General features: G+C 47.0%; 1 protein-coding gene across 1 annotated transcript; it reads left to right on the top strand.

Annotated features, from left to right (window-relative positions):
- SHCBP1 (SHC binding and spindle associated 1) lies at nucleotides 1–23,368 on the top strand. Its single transcript, XM_079988790.1, has 13 exons — nucleotides 1–390; nucleotides 2,525–2,710; nucleotides 4,116–4,231; nucleotides 5,147–5,358; nucleotides 5,984–6,076; nucleotides 10,028–10,261; nucleotides 11,383–11,551; nucleotides 12,329–12,449; nucleotides 17,789–17,920; nucleotides 20,009–20,127; nucleotides 20,585–20,671; nucleotides 21,617–21,767; nucleotides 22,429–23,368. Exons 1-13 carry the CDS (start codon nucleotides 123–125, stop codon nucleotides 22,740–22,742), a joined length of 2,202 nt encoding a protein of 733 aa, XP_079844916.1. The 5' UTR covers nucleotides 1–122; the 3' UTR covers nucleotides 22,743–23,368.
- Nucleotides 23,369–24,964: the final 1,596 nt, after the last annotated feature.

Genomic DNA, 24,964 nt, shown 5'->3' on the forward strand with positions numbered 1-24,964 from the left:
GACGGTGAGCTCATTGCCCGGGAAGGTTTGAAATTTACAAGGAAAGGCTTGTTTGGCCGCTTGGCTGTCGTTGAGGGTTGAAGTTGCGGGGACCCGGGCCGGGTTGAAGGAGGAGGGGGACGATGGCTGATCCGGCGCCCGAATCGTTGACGCCGCCGCCGCTGCCGCTGGAAGAGGCAGCGATGGAGACAGAGGCCTCGGATGCCCCAGCGAGAGGGGAGGAAGCCAATGAGAACGGACCAGGCGAGACGGTGAAGGGCGCTGTGATCCTGGAGACGGAAGCAGGAGAAACGGAAGAAGGGCGTGATGGACGGGGAGAGGAGTCCCTGGAGCCCGCGCCAAATGCCCGCATTTCTGAGCCACAGGAAGAACCAGAAAACCTTAAACTAGGTAAACAAGTGGTTTGTTTGTTTGTTTACCTTCTGCCTCCTTTCACAAATCTCATTATTGCGTACTTGTTTTAAATCCTATAACTGATTACTCACATTGGGGTTTTTGTTTTCCAAACTAAGCTGTATTACAAAAGTACAATATGGATCACAGCGTAACTATAAGTTTATGCCACTCCCTCTATGAACAGTTTTCCAGGATTCAGATTACATTTGATTGAAACACAATCCATTCTATGAGTAGGATTAAGTATCTTGTTAATATATTTGTTCTACTACAATACAGTGGTACCTCGGATTACATACGCTTCAGGTTACATGCGCTTCAGGTTACAGACTCCGCTAACCCAGAAATATTACCTTGGGTTAAGAACTTTGCTTCAGGATGAGAACAGAAATCGTGCAGTGGCAGCGCAGCGGCAGCAGGAGGCCCCATTAGCTAAAGTGGTGCTTCAGGTTAAAAACAGACCTCCAGAACAAATTAAGTACGTAACCAGAGGTACCACTGTATCTAGTTCTAATTTTCCCCTCTTTACAGTGTTCATTGTTTCCCATAACGTATAACCAAATCAAATGATGCCTTTAGTTAACTCCACATTTCATTTTTTTTTAATTAATCCAACCCTTCTTCAGTTGATCCTGTTTTCCATTTAAAAAGACCAAACCATTTTATCTGTAGTTGGAGCTGACGTTGGTTACCATTTTTTACATATTCCATGCCATTGTTCCTTCCAAAGAACTTGGCTTGGTGCAAATCCTGTTGTTGTTGTTTTTTTGTAACAACCACCTTGTTAGGTAGATTAACCTGAGAGGCTGATGCAGTGACCCCTCTGAACAAAGAGCCTCTTTTCCTAAACATAATGCTGTCAGCAAAACCTACTGTGTGAATGTATTTGGAATAGTGCGTACAGTTCTGATTGGCTCACCTCAGAACAGTCTAAATGTAGAGTTGGAAAAAGTTAAGAAAAGGGTAAGCAAAATGATCAAAGAGATGAAGTGACTCCTCTATGACTGAAGGTTGCAGCGTTGGGGATTTTTTAGTTTAGAGAGCAGGTGAGTAAGAGCTGACATGATAGAAGTTTATAAAATTATGTGTGTACACACACACACGCACACAGTGGTACCTTGGGTTACATATGCTTCAGGTTACATACGCTTCAGGTTACAGACTCCACTAACCCAGAAATATTACCTTGGGTTAAGAACTTTGCTTCAGGATGAGAACAGAAATTGTGCAGCAGCGGCAGCAGGAGGCCCCATTAGCTAAAGTGGTGCTTCAGGTTAAAAACAGTTTCAGGTTAAGAACAGACCTCCAGAACGAATTAAGTTCTTAACCCGAGGTAAGGTAAAGGTAAAGGTACCCCTGCCCGTACGGGCCAGTCTTGACAGACTCTGGGGTTGTGCGCCCATCTCACTTAAGAGGCCAGGGGCCAGCGCTGTCCGGAGACACTTCAGGGTCACGTGGCCAGCGTGACAACGCTGCTCTGGCGAGCCAGAGCCGCACACAGAAACGCCGTTTACCTTCCCGCTGGTAAGCGGTCCCTATTTATCTACTTGCACCCGGAGGTGCTTTCGAACTGCTAGGTTGGCAGGCGCTGGGACCGAGCAGCGGGAGCGCACCCCGCCGCAGGGATTCGAACCGCCGACCTTTCGATCGGCAAGTCCTAGGTGCTGAGGCTTTAACCCACAGCGCCACCTGCGTCCCTTAACCCGAGGTACCACTGTATATATACTTCCCATTGTGGCCACTGTGAGAGCAGGATGCTGGACTAGATGGGCCACTGCCCTGATCCAGCCAGAGCTCTTCATATGTCCTTACACTGGGACCTCTGAACCTGAAGGAATACTTCTTCCCATCTGAAGGCACCAAGGCCTTAAAATCAGCAACCCAGCAACATCTGGAGCACAGCTGGGTCCCTACCTAGGAATTAGGCCTTGCACTTTAGTAGAAAGGCATTATGGGTGTGCTAAAAGCGACCAGTGTTTAATGCATCACAAGTTTTCTATATGTTCTGTGTGGAACTGCAAAATATTTAAGTAGCATGTTTTTTTAAAAAAGGCTTCATCTGATGTGTTCAAGAATAAATCAATTGGACGTATGATTTCTCTCTCTCTCTCTCTCTCTCTGGTCTAAGACGAGGGCAAAGGCGGAGGAAGCGATAGTGAATGCAGCAGCTGCAGCGATTATGGGAGTCATGGCAAGCCAGGGACCTCTTTGCAAAGGCTCGTGCCAGAGAGGAATGCCCTCTTCCCAGACACTTTCCAGACAAACAACCTTCTGTTTTATGAGCGGTTTAAGACCTATCAGGACTACATGTTGGGTGAGTAGCCTCTTGGTTTCCGAGGCTGTGCTCTTGATATCGGGGTTCCAGATTTATTTATGGTTTCTGTATTTGTCAATTTATTTACACCTTGCCTGTTTCAGGTGCAAACCTTCACAAGGTGGCTTACAGAATGACCAATAAATGAATAAGTATAGGCATGAAAACTGATGAGTTAAAATGGCAGCAGCTAAAACATTACACCTGGAGAGTCAATAAAGCCAGGCAGAACAACAGCAGCGAGTCTGTTTTAAAATGAGGGTTGTGCGGGGGTTGAATTCTGTTTATTGCCATTTCAGCACAGGTTAATATCACCATTAAGCTGCAAGTTCAAACCTGCGTCTGAGTTAACTACAGGCCAGGGATTCTACCAGCTGAGCGTTTCCCTCCTTTAAAATCCGGCTGGGATTCAGGCACCATTTCTGAGCTGCAAATCACCCAGTGATTCACCAGTAGATTCCAACCTCTTATCTTCTCTCTGCCCAAATGGAAACTATAGCCCATTGTTGCAAGCTTTGTCTCCTAGGAGGTATTTGTGTGGGTTTGCAGCAGATTGTGAGCCCCTCCTAATTTCCGCAAGGTCTGTGCTGCTCAAATTCTTGCAGCTAGCGAAAGGGGGTTGGGGACTTGCGGCTTCTCCATATTTCATTGTCTCCAACCCTGCTCAGCCCAAGCCAGCATGGCCAGTGGTCAGGGAAGATGGGAGCTGGAGTCCTGCAGCACTTGTAATGTTCTCATTGTATCGCTTTGTGCATTGAAAGTGCTCACCTAAAATAATAATAATAGTAATTATTTATACCCCGTCCATCTGGCTGAGTTTCCCCAGCCACTTTGGGCGGCTCCCAATCCAGTGTTAAAAACAATACAGCATTAAATATTAAAAACTTCCCTGAACAGGGCTGCCTTCAGATGTCTTTTAAAGATAGGATAGCTGCTTATTTCCTTCACATCTGAAGGGAGGGTGTTCCACAGGGCACGCGCCACTACCAAGAAGGCCCTCTGTCTGGTTCCCTGTAACCTCACTTCTCGCAATGAGGGAACTGCCAGAAGGCCCTCGGCGCTGGATCTCAGTGTCTGGGCTAAACGATGGGGGTGGAGACGCTCCTTCAGGTATACAGGACCAAGGCCGTTTAGGGCTTTAAAGGTCAGCACCAACACTTTGAATTGTGCTCGGAAACGTACTGGGAGCCAATGCAGATCTCTCAGGACCGGTGTTATGTGGTCCCGGTGGCCACTCCCAGTCACCAGTCTAGCTGCCGCATTCTGGATTAATTGCAGTTTCCGGGTGACTCCTTTTCATTTGTTTTCTGTCTGCTCTGCTCACAAACACATTCAGGGCATTACCTGTGTATTTTCTGATGCGTGGATGTGTGGAATTTCCCCTCCCCCCCTATTTGATTTCCAGCTGACTGCAAAGCCTCAGAGGTCCAAGAATTCACAGCATCGTATTTGGAGAAGGTCCTTGAGCCGTCCGGGTGGCAGGCAGTGTGGCGCACCAGCGTGTTTGAGGTCCTGGTTGAAGTAAGTGCAGCCGGGCAGCCCAGAGGCTTGGTTCCACGTGAATCATTGACAAGAGCTGGGTGTTTAGATGCTCGCCTTGTGCTAGGGGGATTGCTTTTGTTGCATGACCCAATGTGCAATATAATAACAAAATAAAAATTCAAAACACTATTACTTACATGTTTACTCAAAATCCAGTGAAAACTGTTTCATTTAATTAATTCAGCACCATTGATGATTTTGATCCAGCGGTACCAGCTTTTCACAGTCTCTTTTTAAATAATATTTTTTCCATATAGAAAATTACATTTGTTACTCAACAATTATATAACAAGAGTTAAACACACCTCCAGCATTGCCCTGCATCCCCCTTGCCTCTTAGCACCCCACTAGGTATTCCCTCCACCCCCAGATGGCAGTACCAGCCCTGTTGGGAGCTACTGTTTTTAACAGGGTGTTTTAATTGTTGTAATCCACCCTGGGATGTTACAGTGAAGGACGAGGTGTTGTTAGAATCATAGAATTGTGGAATTGCTCTGGTTCCCAAGGGTCCTCAAGTCCACCCCATTGCAGCACATGTGTTGCAGCTAAAGCATCCCGGACAGGTGGCCACCCAGTCTCTGTTTGGAAACCTCCAACAAAAGAGAGTCCACTTTCCAAGGGCTTCCGTTCCACTACCAAAAGCAGATCTCAGCGTCCAAAATTCCTTCCGAATGTTTAGTCGGAATTCTCGTAAGTTGAATCCAGTGATTCGAGTCCTACCCTCCTCCGGAGCAGCAGAAAACAAGCGGCTTGTTATTAATGAATAGTATTATTAATACTATTCTTATTACATTGAGTTTTTTTGGAGGGTCCTTGAAGCCATCCTCCTGCCCCCAGATGGCGCTGCGCAGACCATGAAGGTGCCTCTTCTTGCCTCTCTTTTTAACACAACAGGTTGTTGATGTAGATTACTCTGCTCTGAAAGCGGTGGTGCACCTCTGTGACCCTTTCCTGTGTGAGACTCGCGAGGGCGATGCCTTCACTCAGGAGTGTATACAGGAGCTTTTAGAAGTGAAGGCGCAGAAGCTGCCGTTGCGGGAGTTGTGGGTTGTCTTTGACGAGTCGGGGGAATTTGACCACACCGCACTGGCTGTCGAGCACGTCAGGTAAGATTACGTGGCCTGCCTATGCTGGGGACCTGCTTGCCCATGGCTTGGCCCTAGACCCAACATGATAGACATTTATGAAAGAGAGAGAGAGTGTGTTTTCTCTCTCATAACGCTAGAACTCATGGACATCTAATGAAGCTGAATGTTGGAAGATTCAGGACAGGCAAAAGAAAGCACCTTTTCATGCATTAATGTATTTTAATATTTTGTTGGAAGCTGCCCAGAGTGGCTGGGGGAGCAAAGCCAGATAGGTGGGGTATAAATAATAAATTATTATTATTATTATTATTATTATTATTATTATTATTATTAAACTGTGGAACTCAATGCCACAGGAGGATGTGGCATTGGATGGCTTTAAAAGAGGAGTGGGCAAATTTATGGAAGAAAGTTCTTCCAAAGGCTGCTAGCCAAGATGGCTATGCCCTGCCTCCATGGTCAGAGGCAGCAATGCTTCTGAATGCCAGTTGCTGAAAACCACAGAAGTATTTTTGTCCTGCTTTCCCATAGGCATCTGGTCGGCCACTGTGAGAACAGGATACGGGGCTAGATGGGCCACTGTCTTGATCCAGCAAGCTCTTCCTTGACATCCTTAACATTTCCTCCCTTTTTGATTTTGAAGGTTTTTCTACAAGCACCTCTGGCGGAGCTGGGATGAAGAGGACGACGACGACTTCGATTATTTTGGCAGATGTGTTGAACCTCGGCTTAGGCTGTAAGTCCCTCTTTAAAACATTTCTGAGCTTCTGCTCCCAACTCCAAAGGAGTTATGTTGTATTGCAAATGTGCTGGTGGCAGTGAATCTTCCCACATAGTTTTGGCACAGCGTTGGTGTCTTGGCTGGGAATGTTCAGTTACTTGGGCAACAAACCTGCTTGCAGTGCAGCTCCTGTGAGGGAAGGGGAAGTTGTCAGCTTGACTGAGTGTGAAACCTTGTTGGCAAGGATGGAGAACTGGAAAGGTCCCAAGAAGCATGTGGGGTTAAGAGGCAAGAAAAGGGTGCAGAGGAGGAACACCTAGGAAGTGTATGTGGAGAATGAGGCGAGGCTTGAAGAGATGGGGAATTGAGTTGAGAGGTTAACTGGAGAGCGAGCTCTGAAGAAACGCCAGCACAATACTGGGTCCACCCAATGAAGGTGAATAGGAGACGCTTACAAGACAAGTTAAGAAGAAATACTTTGGTCAGTGCTTAGTTGGACTATGTAATTCACTGCCACAACACTTAGAGATGACTTCAAATTGCACCAGACAGATTGGTGGAGGAAAATGCTGTCAATGACTATATAGTAGTCATGATGGCTATATACTAGGGCTGTGCATTGGTTTTGTGTGTAATAATAATAATAATTAATAATAATAATAAAAAATTTTATTTATATCCCACCCTCCCCAGCCGAAGCCGGGCTCAGGGCGGCTAACAACAATAAAACAGTACAAAAGTACAACACAAACAACACTCTAAAATCATTCATTATAAAATTAATTCCCCGAATAACAAGGCAAATTGGTGTGATTTGGGTCAGACTCTCACGTTCCTGAGTCAGATAGCACGGTTAGCAAGCTGTCTCAAATTGCATCATGGACTGTCTAAGCTTCTGAGCCTTTCTGTGACTTTGGCTGCCTCAGAACGTAAACACGCAGCTCCCTGACCCCTGCACTCTAGTTCTGAAAACATTGCTGTGGAATGAAAAGGAATCTTGGGGATAGTTCTAGGGGTGTTTTCTAAATTATATCACATGCATAGGGTCACTTTACCTCTAGGTGGTGCTGTAACACCAACAGTAGGATTTTATAGCCAAGAAGAGGCACTTTGAGGAGTTATGTCCAAATTAAAATAAAATTGGGCGTTCTGAGTTTCCCTGCAGTGGCCCAGGGCTGTATGATAGATTTAAAACAGGGTTGTATCCCCTTTCTACCCCCTCTTTTTTTTTTTTACTAAGTCCATCTTAAAAATTACCCACTTCCCCACCTGCTTCTTGCTTCACAACTCTTTTGCTCGGAAAGATTTTACTGTTCCATTTCTGGTGCACCTCCCCCCCCCCCCCCCCCCCCCCGATCTCAAAGTGGCATAGACCTCTCCATCTCATCCTCACAACAACCCTGTTAGGTTGTGAGGGTTGGGGACCGGCCCAAGGTCACACAATGATGTTTGTAGCAGAGGAAGAGTTTTGAACCCTGGTCTCCCAGGTCCTAGTCCAGCAACTCTAACCACTACGTCACACTGGTTCCAAAGTATCGCAGGTCATATTATGAACCCAAAGTATCAAATGTGGTGACAGTAATAATAATACAACAAAAGAACACCACCACAAACTGGCTTATAAGTATACAGTGGTTGTTGTTTGTTGTTTAGTCGTTTAGTCGTGTCCGACTCTTCGTGACCCCATGGACCAGAGAACGCCAGGCACTCCTGTCCTCCACTGCCTCCCGCAGCTTGGTCAGACTCATGCTGGTAACCTCGAAAACACTATCCAACCATCTCGTCCTCTGTCGCCCCCTTCTCCTTGTGCCCTCCATCTTTCCCAACATCAGGGTCTTCTCCAGGGAGTCTTCTCTTCTCATGAGGTGGCCAAAGTACTGGAGCCTCAGCTTCACAATCTGTCCTTCCAGTGAGCACTCAGGGCTGATTTCCTTCAGAATGGAGAGGTTTGATCTTCTTGCAGTCCATGGGACTCTCAAGAGTCTCCTCCAGCACCATAATTCAAAAGCATCAATTCTTCGGCGATCAGCCTTCTTTATGGTCCAGCTCTCACTTCCATACATCACTACTGGGAAAACCATAGCTTTAACTATACGGACCTTTGTTGGCAAGGTGATGTCTCTACTTCTCAAGATGCTGTCTAGGCCTGTCATTGCCCTTCTCCCAAGAAGCAGGCGTCTTTTAATTTCGTGGCTGCTGTCACCATCTGCAGTGATCATGGAGCCCAAGAAAGTAAAATCTCTCACTGCCTCCATTTCTTCCCCTTCTATTTGCCAGGAGGTGATGGGACCAGTAGCCATGATCTTCGTTTTTTTGATGTTGAGCTTCAGACCATATTTTGCACTCTCCTCTTTCACCCTCAATTAAAGGTTCTTTAATTCCTCCTCACTTTCTGCCATCAAGGTTGGTACCTCGGGTTAAGTACTTAATTCGTTCGGAGGTTCATTCTTAACCTGAAACTGTTCTTAACCTGAAGCACCACTTTAGTTAATGGGGCCTCCCGCTGCTGCTGCGCCGCCAGAGCACAATTTTTCTTCTCATCCTGAAGCAAAGTTCTTAAGCTGAAGCACTATTTCTGGGTTAGCGGAGTCTGTAACCTGAAGCGTATGTAACCTGAAGCGTATGTAACCTGAGGTACCACTGTAAAACCATATTTACTAGAATAATAGCTAGAACAGAGTTAGACTTGTAACCATTCAAACAACAAACATGCTAAGGTGCCATGTGCAAGACAAAGCCCGGAGATACTGTAAACATGGAGTAAATAAATATACAACTGTATCTCCAGTCTTTGTTTTGCACATGGCACCTTAGCATGTTTGTTGTTTGAATGGTTATAAGTCTAACTCTATTCTAGCTATTATTCTAGCAAATTTGGTTTTTATTCTAGCTATTATTCTAGCAAATTTGGTTTTATATTTATAAGCCAGTTTGCGGTGGTGTTGTATCATATTATGAACCCAGCCTTAAGAAGAACGGCTGAGGCAGCTGGGTATATTTAGCCTGGAGAAGCATGAGTGGTGATATGATAGCCCTCTTCAGGTATCTGAAGGGCTGTCATGTGGAAGATGGAGGAAGCTTGTTTTCCTCTGCTCTGGAGGGCAGAATCTGAACCAGTGAATTCAAATGACAAGAAAGGGGAGCCTGACTGAGCATGAGGAAGAACTTTCAGACTGTAAGAGCTGTTCGGCCATGGAGCAGCCTCCCTTGGCAGGCGGTGAGCAATCCATCCCTGGAGATTTTTAAACCGGGGTTGGATGGCCACTGTCAGATGGCTGTTGCGGTTGCTCGAGAGTAACCAGGCAGGACTCCAACCTGTCTTTTACAGGCTTTATTTTTGGTGCAAACTATTTACAGTGAAGAGGGTCATAAGTTCATGTCTGGCTCAATCGCTAGCAGAATCTGGGAGTGGTCTTTTTTTTGGACCTCCCCCAACATAAAAGTTTCGTTACTCCCAACCGTTTCCACCCCTCCCTGCTCCTCAGACTATTGTGCAGGATGGGCGATGGCAAAGGCGAGCTTCCCTCCTCTCCGGCTAGCTCAGGAGCAGCGTTAAGGCTCTTACTAGCATCCTCTGGTCCTTGCACCTCTTCTCCACTAGAGGTGGGGCTTTCCTCCTCCCCGGAAGAGGAACTGCTTCACAAGATTTTCGGAGGCTCCCTGTAACACAACTGCCCTTCTATTTCTTGCCTCTGAGCCGATGGCAATTCCCTGGCAGCCACCTGTCAGGGATTCATTAGCTGCGATTTCCGCATTGCAGAGGGTTGGACTAGATGAGCCTTGGGTGTCCCAAGCCTAGATTTTTATGATTCTAAGGTGCTACTAGACTCTGGGATGTAGTCCCCCCCTCCCAGCAGGCTACCCTAGCTGTTCCTCCTGGAATTTCTTTATTCTGGCTTCCTTCGTGCAATGTTTGATTCTTGGGCCTCTTCCCCCAGTCAATGATGTCCTAATTTTGAATTCCAGGTACTATGACATTGCTGAAGATCGTGTCCCTTCCGCGCTGGTGACGGACTACCACAGTCTTCTCTCCCAGTGTGAAGAGCTCTACCGCAGGTTTCTAGTCCTCAGGAACAGCCTCGCAAGTAGCGATTCCGACACGGAAGCAGAGAACGTCTCCGTGGTGGAAGGGATGAAACTCTACAACAGGATAGAGCACCTGAAACAAAAGTTAAAGCTGATTGAAAACCCTCTTTTGAGGTAATGCATTTTCATTTTAATTGAAAAGAATTTTTTTTTACTGCCTTTTGAATAAAAAAATAGCAACAACGCAGTAGGGGTTAGTGACCAGGGTTGCATTTGGGATCTTGGAAGATCTTTTCTTTCTGGATTCAGTCCAACCATGGATTAATCTGGGTGGCTTTGCCCAGTCTTGGGGACAAGACAGACAATATTTTAAACATGTGATTGTATGTCCCCCCATTTTTTAAAAGTAGCTTGTGTGTGAGGGTGGGTTGGGTAAGCTATCAGCTATCTTTCCCACACTGTCTTCCATTCTGGTGGGATACTGGTATAATGGCCACATTCCTCCAAGAACAAGTAACTGCTTGGGAGTGGGAGTCTCCCCCCCCCCCAAGGTTTAAAACGGATTAGATAAATTCATGGAGAATAAGGCTTGCAGTGGCCGCTTGCCGTGATGGCTATGCTTCACCTCCATAATCAGAGGCCATCATGTTTCTGAGTCCCAGTTGCTGGAAGCCACAAGTGGAGTCAGTGCCCTTGTGCTCAAATCCTGCTTGCTGGTTTCCCCACAGGCATCTGGGAGGCAACTACAGTGGTACCTCGGGTTAAGTACTTAATTCGTTCTGGAGGTCCGTACTTAACCTGAAACTGTTCTTAACCTGAAGCACCACTTTAGCTAATGGGGCCTCCTGCTGCCGTTGCGCCGCCAGAGCATGATTTCTGTTCTCATCCTGAAGCAAAGTCCTTAACCTGAAGCACTATTTCTGGGCTAGCGGAGTCTGTAACCTGAAGCGTATGTAACCTGAAGCGTATGTAACCCGAGGTATCACTGTATGAGAACAGGATGCTGGACTAGAAGGGCCCCCTTTGGCCTGATCCTGCAGGTTCTTCTTATGTTCTCATGGTGCCATTGTTGACTGATGGGAATTGTAGTGCCTCACATAGGCTACCCATGGGTTAATCCTGAACTCTACCTTCCCCCACATACTATAGTCCTGACCCTGATTTTTGTGTGGGTGGTGTGGGGTGTGTGTCCTCTATTTTTACAAGAGAAAATACGTTCTGTACAATTATTCATTTGTCTGTAACGTCCATCTAGGAACTGAACGTGCTTAAGGAACATTCTCTCTTTTTTGCAGGTATGTGTTTGGCTACCAGAAGCACGCTCGCCTACAGGCGAGGGGAGTGCGCCCCTCGGGCGTCACCATCACCCATATTGTGTCTGCCACCATGATGTCAAGCCTGCTGCAGTGTCTGCTTAGGGACAAATTTTCTCCAGAGTCTTGTAATGAAGAAATGGAAATACAGGTACGGTGGTCCAGGGTTGTTTGGTATGTTGTTGCTGTTGTTTGCCTGCATCACAGAATCATAGAATTGTAGAGTTGGAAGGGACCCTGAGGATCATTCAGTGCAGGAATATGCAACCCCATATGGGGACTGAACCTGCAACCATGGCATTATCTGCACCGTGCTCTAACCAGCTGAGCTATCCAGGCTGAAAACTTTGCTGTAGGGAAGCAGTGCTTTCTTGACATATGGGGAAGTTGCAGTTGGAAGTGGTGACTGCATGCTGTAGGCTGTCCATCCATGAATTAACATTATTTAAGGCAGAATTAAAATTTCTGGAAAGAGACAGAGTTTTAGGTAGCTGCCAATGTTCCTAGACTACAACTCCCATCATTCCCAGCCAGCATGGCTGATGGGAGCTGTAATCCATCAACAACATCTCAAGGCCACCAGGTTGGTGAAGGCTTGGAGCATGGCATTGACTTGGTCAGGCATCTTCCCATTTTTGTGTGATTTTTTCCAGGTAATGGATGGGTGGAGAGAACCTTGATGTGGCCTTCCAGCTGTTGCTGGACTACCCCTCCCATCGTCCTTTGCCCTTCCCATTGGCCACAGTGACCGGGGCTTGTGGGTGTTGGAGTTCCACATCATCTGAGTGGCCAAAGCTTTCCCACCACTGCCACAACGTCCTGGGCACATGTCCTCTAGAACTGTGAAGACCTGGAATGGAGAGAAGGCCTGAGTCCTCTCCCAGCATCTGAACATAGCTTTTGATGTTATCTCTTTCCTCTTCCTTAGTTCCACAGCAACCCGCTGTCTGCTGTGAATGCCTGCTATGCAGGGGACAGGATCGTGGTTTGCCCTGGTCACTACCTTGTGGACGGCACCTTGTGCGTCGCCGACAGCATTGAACTGGAAGGTTAGAGCTTGTGTTTGCTAAAAGTCTTGGTGGGTTTTCCTTCTTCTCTATGAAACCTGGGCTCCAACTCCCATTAGCCTCAGCCAATAAGGGACTTCAATCCCAGGAGAAATTGGGTAGGGAGAAGTATTATTTCTCGTTTTTTCCTGAAACTAAAACTCGCGGACATCCAACGAAGGTTCAGGACAGATAAAGGAAAGGAAGGACTTATTTATGAAGTAAATAGTTTAACCGTGGAACTCGGTCCCATAGGAGGCAGTTATGGCCACTGACTTAAAGGTAAAGGGACCCCTGACCATTGGGTCCAATTGTGGCCGACTCTGGGGCTGTGGCGCTCATCTCGCTTTATTGGCTGAGGGAGCCGGCGTACAGCTTCCGGGTCATGTGGCCAGCATGACTAAGCTGCTTCTGGCGAACCAGAGCAGCGCACGGAAACTCCGTTTACCTTCCCACCAGAGCGGTACCTATTTATCTACTTGCACTTTGAGGTGCCACCGACTTGGAAGGCTTTAAAAGACAATTACGGTAGTCAAATTCATGGAGGAGGAGAGGGCGATTGATGGCTACGCGCCATGATGGCTTGGTTCCACCTCCACAGTTGGTTTCTGAATACCAGTGGCTGGAAACCACAGGAGGGGAGGGGGATCTTGAGCTGGAATCCTCCTTCTGGAGGATTCTGGAAACCACAGGAGGGGAGGGGGATCTTGAGCTGGAATCCTCCTTCTGGATTTCCCACAGGCACCAGGTTGGCCACCATGAGATCAGGATTCTGGACTAGATGGGCCATTGTCCTGCAGGAGCCAGATATTTGCCCTCAAACGGGTGGGAGAGGAGACTGTACAATGGGGCTTACACATGTGTAGGTCTTTATGTGGAGTAGCTGTCTAACATGTTCTGCACATCATGGAGGAAGGGGCATGTGTGAGGGAGCAGCACCCCTTTCCGGTTAAGTCAGTGGGCCTGTCCCCTTGTTCTGCACAGAAATTTAATAGATAAAATATAGGAAGAAACCCCTCTTCTATAGAAATGTGTATATATAAGAGCTATGGCGATCAGTCAATCCTCTTAGCTCTGTTGCTATTCCTTCATGTTCTGATATTTCACTGACACTGCCTGGACTTTCTGAAGCGTATCTCCATAGCTAGCCACCCTCATCCAGGAATATGGGTCCAAAATGAAATGCTTATTTATTTGTAAAAACGTTTGTATACCGCTGTATCATTAAAATAACCAAAACAGTTTACAGCATTAAAAACATAGAACTAAAACTAAAAACAAGCATCAATTAACCATGGTAGAGGGATGTATCCTTAATTGCCTGCATAAAAGTAAAGGTAAAGGTACCCCTGCCCGTACGGGCCAGTCTTGACAGACTCTGGGGTTGTGCGCCCATCTCACTTAAGAGGCCAAGGGCCAGCGCTGTCCGGAGACACTTCCGGGTCACGTGGCCAGCGTGACATCGCTGCTCTGGCGAGCCAGAGCCGCACACGGAAACGCCGTTTACCTTCCCGCTGGTAAGCGGTCCCTATTTATCTACTTGCACCCGGAGGTGCTTTCGAACTGCTAGGTTGGCAGGCGCTGGGACCGAGCAGCGGGAGCGCACCCCGCCGCAGGGATTCGAACCGCCGACCTTTCGATCGGCAAGTCCTAGGCGCTGAGGCTTTAACCCACAGCGCCACCTGCATCCCTATTGCCTGCATAGGCCTGGCGAAATAGAAAAAAGTTTTCAGTAGGCGTTTAAAAGTTGGCACAGAAGTTCTAGTGGCAGTGAGTTCCACAGGACTGGAGCGATGTTAAACGAGCCTCGCCAACTCATGATCCTGCAGGTGATCTCCCTGACTGAGCTTGGATATATAAGGGTTCATTCAGGCAGTGCTGGAAATGCTTCTGTCTTGTTTTGGAGAAACAGACACGAACCCCTTTTTGTTTCCACCCTGTAATTCTCTCCCTGGACTTTCTTCACTGCGGACAACTCCACCTCCCTTAAGTTTGCCAAAAGAACCTGGGGTCTGCTGTGCGGTTGTTAGCATAATAGGTTGTACGTTGCTGTCGGGCTTATGTTGCAGTCGCTATCTTTCTCTTGTCAAAAGTCTTTAGTGGAAAAAGAGCCAAGGGTTTAATTTCCTGCTGTTCAGACTCTTTCCAACCCGCCCCCCTCTTGCTGGCCTCCTTTAAAAAAACAACAAAAAAACCCAACAACTTTTGCTTCTTTTATTTTTATGACAATGATTTTCTTTTTCTCCCAGTCTTTCTCGAATGTTTGATTTATATAGATATGCATGCCAGTGTGTGGTACCCCTGCAGGACAGAGGCTTTCAATAAATTTCTTTATCAGTAGGAGTGAGAATAAGATGGCTCGGGAACTCGGGGTGGTATTTATGACAAATCACATCCTATCAAGAGAGGTCAGGAGAATGTGAGCAAGCAAATTAAAGCGTACTAGACCAGACATCGCCACCAGCTTTTAAGGAACAAAAGCCGACATCTAGTTTATTCATCGAGTCGACGCTTCTGATTGAACAAGTGCCAGGAAGTCTTATTGCTTGTCGTTTGATAGATCTGCTTTTTCCTTTTTTGGAAGCTGTGAAAAATAAAAGCGCTGGGTGGCATTTTAGCAACGTGGTCTGTTAATGATGTTGGATGGGTGTTAATGATAAGGGAGGAGTCTCTCTCTCTCTCTCTCTCTCTCTCTCTCTCTCTCTGTGTGTGTGTGTGTGTGTGTCTGTGTGTTTGTGTGTGTTTGTGTTTGTATGGACCAATTTGGCCCATTGAATGTTATTGTTGGTGCATGACATGCAGCAGTACAGTGGCAAATCCAGAAGGGCAGGGTCCTTTCCTGATAGTCATGGCTACACCCCTTCCAAGATTATACTTCCTAGAATTATATAATGGGGAATGCATTGCAACGGTCGGTACAGATCTCCATGTGCTGCCTTTCACCCAGACCTGTGCAGGTACGTGGGCAAATCATCTGGAGTGCTCTAATATCTTCTTTTGAAGTCCCACCGTACAGTACAGAACTTGCACACTCCCTTCCCTTGAAATGGAAGCAACTTGTGTTTCCAATTTCCCAAAGTGCTTAGCTTTGGAGAGTTTGGGAACAATTCCTCTGTGTTCTCCCCTTGCGACTTCTCCAGAGCTGACCCTAGGAGCCGATCCTCGGTGGCTGACTCCGCCTCCTTCACTCTGATTGGCTCCAGTTAGCCCAGAGGGTGAGAGAACTTACTTTTCATTGGCTAAAAAGCTCTCTTTCCAAGCTGATTGGGTGGCTCTCTAGGACAATGTAGGGCAGGGGGCCCTGCTACAGAAATAGTAACGGGTCTTTAACACACACTCCCAGTGACCCTAGGCCCCTATACTAATGTTAGCATGGACTCCTTTTTGGAAAGGCAGCGGTAGCTTTACTGATAAATTGATCCAAGACTTTTAAAGTGAGCCCACCAACGCATGCTCCTCTTAGCCGCACCAAAAATTGTGGTCAAATGAAAGTATCTGTATTTGTATGTTGATGTACAGTACCAGTTCACACTTAAAGGGGGAAACCGTGGATTCCTGCCATGTGAATGAGCCTTGGGAAGCCCCTTGGGAAGAAACTGGGAACTGAAGCCACTTAGAATTGTAGAGTTGGAAGGGACCACGAGGGTCATCCAGTCCAGCCCCCTGCCAATGCAGGAATCTTGTCCCCAAAGTGGGTCTTGAACCCATGGCACTGAGTTTTAAGAGTCTCATGCTCTACTGACTGAGCTACCTCTGCAGCTAGCGTCACTGCTTTGTGCTGACTAGAGTTTGAAGCAAACCACAGTTTCCCAAGTTTGGACTTCAAGGGAAACGGTGATTTAGTTAAAAGTGGGTGTTCCCAATTTCCTCCTTGCTGTGAAAGGAGAGGTGAGGCCAAGACTCGTTGGAAGGTTCGTTCACATAGTGGGGGACCCATGGCTTCCCCACTACATTTGAACTAGTGGAAGTTTAGCACTTCTGTGTAGATTGCTACAAGAGAGAGAGAGAGAGAGAAGGGAGAGAGAGAGAGAGAAATCCCATTGCAACTCCATTAACCCAGAAAAGAGCAGGAGCCAAGTGACAAAATTTGGGGTGGTATATCAGCAAATGGTTCTTCCTTGACATTTCCGTGGGTGAATCATGGGGGAACAGAAGTGTGCATGTGTGGAAAGGGTGGGGCATGGCCAGTGTTTAGGGTGACCTGCCAGTATATCAGTAAAAAACAACAGCAACCCCACAGTTCCGTGATGCAACAGTTCCTGCAGTGTGAAAGGAATGTTACAAATGAGGAGAGAAGTGCCAGCATCCTAACTGGGAAAATGCCGCAATAAATCCCATGTCTGAATTCAGCCTTGCTATGGTTCCTAGTGCTTTCTTCATAGAGTTGGAGAACTGTAGAGTTGGAAGGGATTCCAAGGGTCAGCTAGTACAACCCAAAACCACAACTAAAGAGCTACTTTTTTAGAAGATTCCTCCTTGCTGGATGTGCCTTGTGAACAAGAGTTCCTGCACTTTCTTTCTTTTTAATTCCAGAAAGATCTCATGGCTCTCTAATGGCATCGTTATTATCGCTTGCCTTGTTGTTTGTTCTTGCTAGTGACGAGCCATAAATTTTTTTTTACATGCTCGTAAATTTCTCTTAAGTGCTTCAGAGCGAACAACTGTGGAGAGCTTCGTTAACACAGCGTTGCAGCCTTAAAAAGGGGGGGGGGAGACATTTGTTGTGTATGTCATTTAACTAAATGCCGTAGAACTGAGCAGAACGTCCCTCCTAAAATGCAGAAGTGTGTAAGAAGGAAGCTGATTTATTGTTACAAGTATATCCCACCTTTTCGAGCTCAAGGTGGTAGACATGATTCTTCTCCTTTGCTGTGTTATCCCCAAAACAAACCCAGTGAGGAAGGTTAGTGCTGAGACTTAGTTACTGGACCGAGGCCACTCTCTGAGCTTTGTGGCCAAGAGCAGGATTTGAACCCCAGTCTCCCAGGCCCTAGTCTGATGCTCTAACCACTACAGCACATTGGCTGGTGGTGTGGCTGCTACAGGGTGGTCATAATAATAATGATAATGTTATTATTTATACCCCGCCCATCTGGCTGGGTTTCCCCAGCCAATGTGGGCAGCTTACAGCATATCTAAAAACATAATAAAAACAACAAGCGTTAAAAACCTTCTGATACAGGGCTGCCTTCAGGTGTCTTCTAAAAGTTGCGTAATTCTTTATCTCCTTGACGTCTGAGGGGAGGGTGCCACTACTGAGAAGGCCCTCTCCCTGGTCCCTGAGTTTGTTGCAACCTGCCAAAACTATTCTTTCCTTCTGCCTCCTGAAACTTTCTCTGCAGGCTACGGTTTGCCAGACGACATTGTGATAGAGAAACGAGGGAAGGGGGACGCTTTTGTGGAGTGCACTGCTGCGGACGTGAAAATCTCCAGTGTGAAGCTGGTCCAGCACGATGCCGTGGAGGGCATCTTGAGTAAGTACCTTAAGCTTGCCACCTGGCTTTGGCGTGCCACCCTCTAGCCTGGACTGAGGAACTAAGTGGTGGATTGGGCCCTGTCCCTACAGGGCCCCGTCCCTCTTCTGCTGTGCCAACCCTAATAACAGGTGAAACATACAGTCTAGGACGATTGCCGCAACTTGATCCATGCCTGGATGACTTCTGTTACTATTCGTGTATGGTGGGATTGAAATACCCCAATATTTTTCTGCCTTGGTGGCGCTGCCAAAGAGGAGAGGGTTGCCTTAATCCAGCAGGCCAGCATGCAAGGCTCATGATTTGGCTTGTAAATTGTACAGGCACCACCCCCATTCTTCATCTGTTGTTTTTTTTCTTGCTCTTTCCCTTCCTCCTTATCTGAATTTGGGGTGGGGAAGCCCAGATATATAATTCCGTAGAGATGTGCTTCCGAATACCAGTTCCTGTTAACCACAGGAGGGCAGAGGGCAGTGCTGTTCACGGGCTTCCCATTGGGGAATCTTGCTGGCCCCTGTGAGAACAGGATGCTGGACTCGATGAGCCATTGGCCTGATCCTGCAGGCTCTTTTTATGTTCCTAGCCTTTAATGGCAGAGACCCAGTTTAATTCTTAGAAGCATCATATTCCTAACATCATCCCCCCTGTATCTGTTGCATCAAAGTATCACCTATTTGTTCTGATTCAAGTTTCATCTTCTTACCTTTCATCTTTGCTTTTATTAATAACCTAGTTCTGCTGTCACCATTGTGGTTCGTCCTCCAGATGTGTTGGGCTGTGACTCCCATCAACCATGCTGGCGGACGTTGTGCTGGCTGCGGCTGATGGGAGTGGACATCCAAAACATTGGGGGGGGGCACCTCGTTGGTGGCTGGTGATCAATGGTCTGTTCCAGAGAGGCGTGTCATAACGTGGATACTTTACCCGCCCGCCCCCATCGTTTGATATCAAAAGTTTAATTTTTAAATTTTTGTTCCCTAATGGGAATCTGGTACCCCTCCACCCCTATCTGAATTTGACAACAATCTTGTTGGCTCTGCCCTTCTGTCTTCTGGAGCAGGTGATAATTAACACTTCGTCATCGAGAGGTAGATTTGAATAACAAATGTTACATGGGCTAGCAAGACTATTTCAGCACCTTCTACATGTGAAAATATATTCACGCACCACGAAAAGAGAGGGTTCTTGGGCCACTGCTGGAGAGAAGTTACTAACTGTATGTCCCTAAAATGTTCTTATGAAGAGTAACTTTTTGTAAAAATTCTGGCTGTCGCAATAAATACTTAATGGCGGGTGTGGAGGAGAAAAATAGGAGGTCCAGAGGCTAAATCTGGCCTGCAAAGGCTTCCTGTTCAGTTCCAGCGTTGCCCCTGCTTCCAAAGGACCTTCTCACCCCACATACACAATTGTTCATTTGTTTAGAAGATTTTCACCTGCCTCTCAATAGGACACTTCTCCAAAGTGGGTAGCGACAACTCAAACACAAAATGCAATCCAAAAAAACAACAACAAACCACTTGAGAAAACGATTCAGCAGGAAAAGTTTCCAGCAGCTAATAATTGTAGACCCGGTGCAACTTCAGGCAATATGTCCTGAAAATAAGCCACTGAAATGTTCCCCCTAAAGACGAATCCATCACTCTAGAACTAATGAGTGACAGTTTTGCAGTGGACCAGCAACCAAAGGTTATAGTGTGAAGAGTTTCTGTTTGTGATGCTTTTGCAAGATACTCCTCTCTGTCCCTCCAACCCCTGGTTCCCCCTTCCCCCGCACAAAAGACACTTGGGTCTTCTGTTGCCTTCTACTGAATCAGGCCACTGGTCCCTCTAGCTCAGGATCCTTGATACAGAATGGCAGAGCTCTAGTGTTCAACACAGGGGACATTCCCAGACCTACCTGGATGTGCTGGAACCTGGGACCTTCTGCATGCAGAGCACATTCTCTACCACTGAGCTTCCCCAGGCTTGCATAACTTGAACACCCTAGAATCCCTTGCTTTTGTTTGTTGGGGTTCACCAGGAACCACTTCTAAATCTAGGCTACAGGTGCAGCAGCTCAGAGCGTTCTTCTCTCTCCCTCCCACCCAGGTGTCCATCAAGGGAAGACCACCTTGGAGAACTGCGTGTTGCAGTGCGAGACCACAGGGGTGGCGGTGCGAACATCGGCTGAGCTTTTAATGAAAAATTCCGACTTGTACGGTGCTAAGGTAGGAATTGATGCTCTTCTTGCGATTGACAGACGCATTGAAAAGGAAACAAAAGCAGCTTCGGCAGATACGTTCGACGCCGGCTAATAATCTGCTCTTTCAAAAGCAGACGCGAGGTGCTTCCTCGGATACACTGGAAAATTACAGAAATTGCAAGAAGATTACAAACGGTTACTATAAAATAGGTTTGCCCTTTCAAATCAGTTTATCTAGCATTGTGTGGCGGTTGCAACGTGTGACAGTGCTTTTGAGCAACTTTTTGTTGTTCTGGTTAGAGCAGAATGCGGACCATGCAAACGCCACCTTCACCAGCCATCGCTCGTCGCATGCGCACTTGAACTGTTGACCAGAGCAAAGTTCATTTGTCGATTATCCAGGAGTCTAGGCCTTATTGATTTCTCCAACAGCCTCTTAGAATTGCCTATTGATTAGCAACATCTCCGCCTCTTAATTGCAGGGTGCCGGTGTAGAAATCTATCCGGGCAGCATGTGTACGTTGATGGGGAACGGCATACACCATTGCAAAGAAGGAATCCTAATAAAAGTGAGTGTGTGAGCAGAATTGGGGTTAGCAGGGCTGCTTCCTATGCTTCTGGTAACATCAGATTGGCAGAGCTGTGTGGGCAGAGAGAAGGGCATAGTTTCATGAGCTCTCATTGGTTTGAATGTCTCTGTAAGCTGCACATCAGCTGTGGGAAACCTGTGATTCTTCAGATGCAGCTGACCTGGAGTTCCCACCATTGGCCATGCTGGCTGGGGCTGTTGGGAAGATGCAGCCCAAGAACACCTTGCGGGAGGGGGGCACCTCAACCCTGCCATAAACTATGACTTAGACTGTGTGACCAAATTGCACCCTTTTTGCTCCTCCTGGCTCACTCTAGGAGGAAAGAAGTCACCATCCCTGGCTTAGTGTTATGCTGGAACCTGCTTTTGGTCTCTCCATTGCAGTCATTATTGTCCATTGTGATCTGATGGGGAGGATCTGCTGATTACACAGCACCTGGCTGTGGTCTAGAAGAGGGCCTTCTCTGTAGTGGCACCTACCCTGTGACCTCCCTGTTGGACTGCTGCCACTGGAAGTTAAAAATGTATTTATTTCTTCACATGATTCCCTGACCATTTTTCCCTTTCTAGTTTCTGGTGTTGATCTTGTTGTCTGTCTTCGATCTGACAGTTGAGTTTTGTTGATTTTGTTCTTACTAAATATTATTCCACATTTATTATTATGGGAACTGCTTTGACAATTGTCACAGTAGAGGAAAACAGAGTACAGTGGTACCTTGGATCCCAAATGTCCGACTTGGCTTCCACGGCTTCCTGCAGCCAATTGGAAGCCGTGCTTTGGTTTCCGAACATTTTGGAAGTCAAACGGATTCTGTTCGACTTCCGAGGTACCACTGTATAAACGTCCTAGTAATAAATATATGAAATGAGAAGACGAGCAATCTTACCTTCTGGACTGGGAATCTCTCTCACCCTTGGCTTTTAGGACTTTCTGGATGAAAATTATGACGTTCCCAAGATAACAATGGTGAACAATGTAATACATAATAACGAAGGGTATGGAGTGGTCCTGGTGAAGCCTACTGTCAAAGAGAGCGCTCCAGAAAGCTCAGGAGGCACAATCTTAAGTGGCCCAGGTAAGTTGTTAATGAAAGGCAACAATACCTGTGAATTGCCCTGAGGCCTGCAGGTATAGGGCCGTATATAAATTCAATAAATTAATAATAATAATGCCTATTCTGAACCCCAGGATAAGAGGAGCCATGCTGGATCAGGCCAGTGGCCCATCTGGTCCAGCATCCTGTTCTCACAGTGGCCAACCAGAGACCCTAATGGGAAGCCTGCAAGCTGGCCAAGAGCACAGAAGCTCTGGCCTCCTGTGGTTTCCAGCAACTGGCATTCAAGAGTGTTGCTGCCTCCAACCATGGAGGCAGACATAGCCATGATGGCTAGTAGCTCTTCCCATGATGAGCTGCTTTGCCTTTGGCCAGGTTGATGCATTCAGAGGGGGGCTCTCTTGGTGGTTCCTCCACCCACAGAGCCTTGGGGGTGGCAGCCTGGGCGAGGACCCTTCTCTGTGGCAGCTCCTAAGCTCCTCCCCACAGAGGTATGTTTAGCACCTTCATTATACAGTTTCAGGAGGATGCTGAAGATGCATCTTCTGTCCCTGGTTTTTTGACACTTGAGGTGTACATTTTCAGGTCCTGTCTTATTGTTAGGATTCAAAGTTTCAAACTGTTTTTAAGATGTGGTAGTCGTACATGAGGATTCCACTTAATGTCATTGTTTCTGGCTTAGAGCTTGCAAAGGACCTTCATCCCACTGGCGACGGCTCCATCCCGGCGTGCGAAGATGCACATCAACAGGTCGGTAGTGGTTGGGAGCCTCACGGAAGTGCAGGCGTTTCTGAGCACACGGAAGGCAATTCTGAAATCGCCAACGAACTTTCCGCCGCATCTCTCAAGAAGAGCCATCTGCGTAAGAAGAGGCTGAGCAACCTGGGCATCACGGAAGCGGACGACAACCTGATGTCTCAGGAGATGTTTGTGTCCATTGTGGGCAACCACTTCAAGCGAAATGGCAAAGGGAGCTTTGGCACATTTCTCTATTAGATTTCCTTAGTAGAATGGCATTGGAATAATATATAGCCTGGCTGCCGGCTGGCTTGCTGCCGAGTAGCTGAAACTGTTGACATCCATCCCTTAAAAATAATTATTATTATTTGGCTCCATTCCTTGCTTGCGTGTGATTCCAGTGTATTTATTCTCCTATGCAGCATGTCTGTTGCACAACTGAAATTTCTACTCCTTGGTGTGAGTTTTGAACCCAGCACTTGAGAGTAAAAGAAAACTTCCCCGTGGAACCTTTCGAATGGATATGCTCCCTTTCTACTTGCTATACATACATAAATACATACATAAATACATACATACATACATACATACATACATACATCACTTACTGTATTTATTTCTGATAGAAGACACCTTATTAAAAAATACATTTGAAGCTCCAGCTGCAGGAGGAAGGAGGCTGTTCACAGTACCGTAAAACTGTTGACCTCTTAACCACAGCTGAAAAGTGTGCTTTGCTTCCTACGTAGTAGTGGTGGTCTATTATTTTCAGCTGTTTTTAAACAAAACCTTTTTTAAAAAAATATAGGAAATTGTCCCCCCTCTTTGTTTTGTACAGAGTTCTGTCGGTCCCTTTCAATAAACATTACCTGTTACACAGCTGATCCATGTGAGCATTCTTAAAATATATTAGGGTGTAGAACTGCAGTGCTTAGATTTAACGGGTGTTAGAAAACCGTGTAGTCTTGTGCTTTGGTGAAGAAAGACCTGGTGATTCTCAGGGCGGTCTCAGTTACCGTATTTTTTGCTCTATAACACGCACCTGACCATAACACGCACATAGTTTTTAGAGGAGGAAAATTCGTAGGCATGCCACCCGTAGGCATTCCCTCCATAACGCACAGACATTTCCCCTTACTTTCTAGGAGGAAAAAAGTGAGTGTTATGGTGCAAAAAATATGGTAACTCAGAAAACGTTTCCCTGAGTGAGAGGTTTGGAAAGGTGTGGGCAAGATGGAAGATCTTTGAACTTGGAGGAATGAGAGAGGCGTGGTCGTCCGTCCGTATGCTCGGGAGTTCTTGCGAGTGGCCGAGAGGGGAACTGGCATTGTATCGGGGCCAGGAATGCACATCTGGTGGATTTCTTCAATAAACACACCACTGAGGCAGCTTTGCTTTCGTCAAAACAACAGCGGTCAAAACGACGAGTCCACAGGCCTATAATGACACAATGCTTCTTTAGAGAAATTCTCTTGCCTTAGCTTGACACGTGCGTAGAGATTAAGTCATGTTCACAGAGGAAAAGCATGCCTGCATTATCAGCTGGATGCCCAATTCAGCAAAAAGAACAGGGTGCCTACTCTCTGTCAGGTTAGCTCAAGGGTAAGGGAAATTGGCTCCTAAATGTGGCTACCTGGGAGTCACTCATGCAGGCCCTGACAGAGTAGCAATGGAGACTGGGGAAGCGTATTCCTGCCTATCTGCTTGGAGTTGGTTCCCGGGGGTCTTGTGCGGGTGATGCTGTTTTGGCTACGTAAAGCAACACTCATGCCTGAACATCAGAAATGGAGGGAAGGATGACTGAGTGGTAGCTCCATAAAAGGTTCTTTGTTCTCTACTGTGATATGTACCTGTGTATTGCTCATGCACAAATCCACATCCCTTGGACTGAGAAAGGTTCCCTAATCCCTGTTTTAGTGTTAGATTTGCTTTCTCCCCATCCCCTTATTGCAGGCATAGGCAAACTCGGCCCTCCAGATGTTTTGGGACTACAACTCCCATCATCCCTGACCACGGGTCCTGTTAGCTAGGGATGGTGGGAGTTGTAGTCCCAAAACATCTGGAGGGCCAGGTTTGCCTGTGCCTGCCTTATTGCTGTGCTGGTCCGGGGGGGAGGTTACCGTCGGGTGAGGTCCAGGACCTGGGTCGAGGGTCGGTAGTCTGTCCTCCACGGGCGAGGCGGGGTCCAAAGTGAGGAGCCGAGCAAGGACAGGAACTCTGGAGGAACAGGATTGGGTGCTGGCCGAAACAGCTCTTCAACGACGTTGCTCCCGCAACCTGGGACCGGGCTGACTGGTTTTTATCTTTTCTGAGGCCAGGGGCAGTCCCGGCCCCCAGGAGACCCGCCTCTCCTGGCCTTAAGGCAAGCACTCCTCCTGGGAGAAACCAGTTCCCTTCGCCTCTCTGCCCTGAGCCTCTGCAGCTCAGGAGAGGCTGGTGGGTTACTGGACCCAGGGGGAGACTCACTTTCCCCTGACAGG

This window comes from Podarcis cretensis, assembly GCF_951804945.1.
Source record: "Podarcis cretensis genome assembly, chromosome: 8".
NCBI lineage: Eukaryota > Metazoa > Chordata > Lepidosauria > Squamata > Lacertidae > Podarcis > Podarcis cretensis.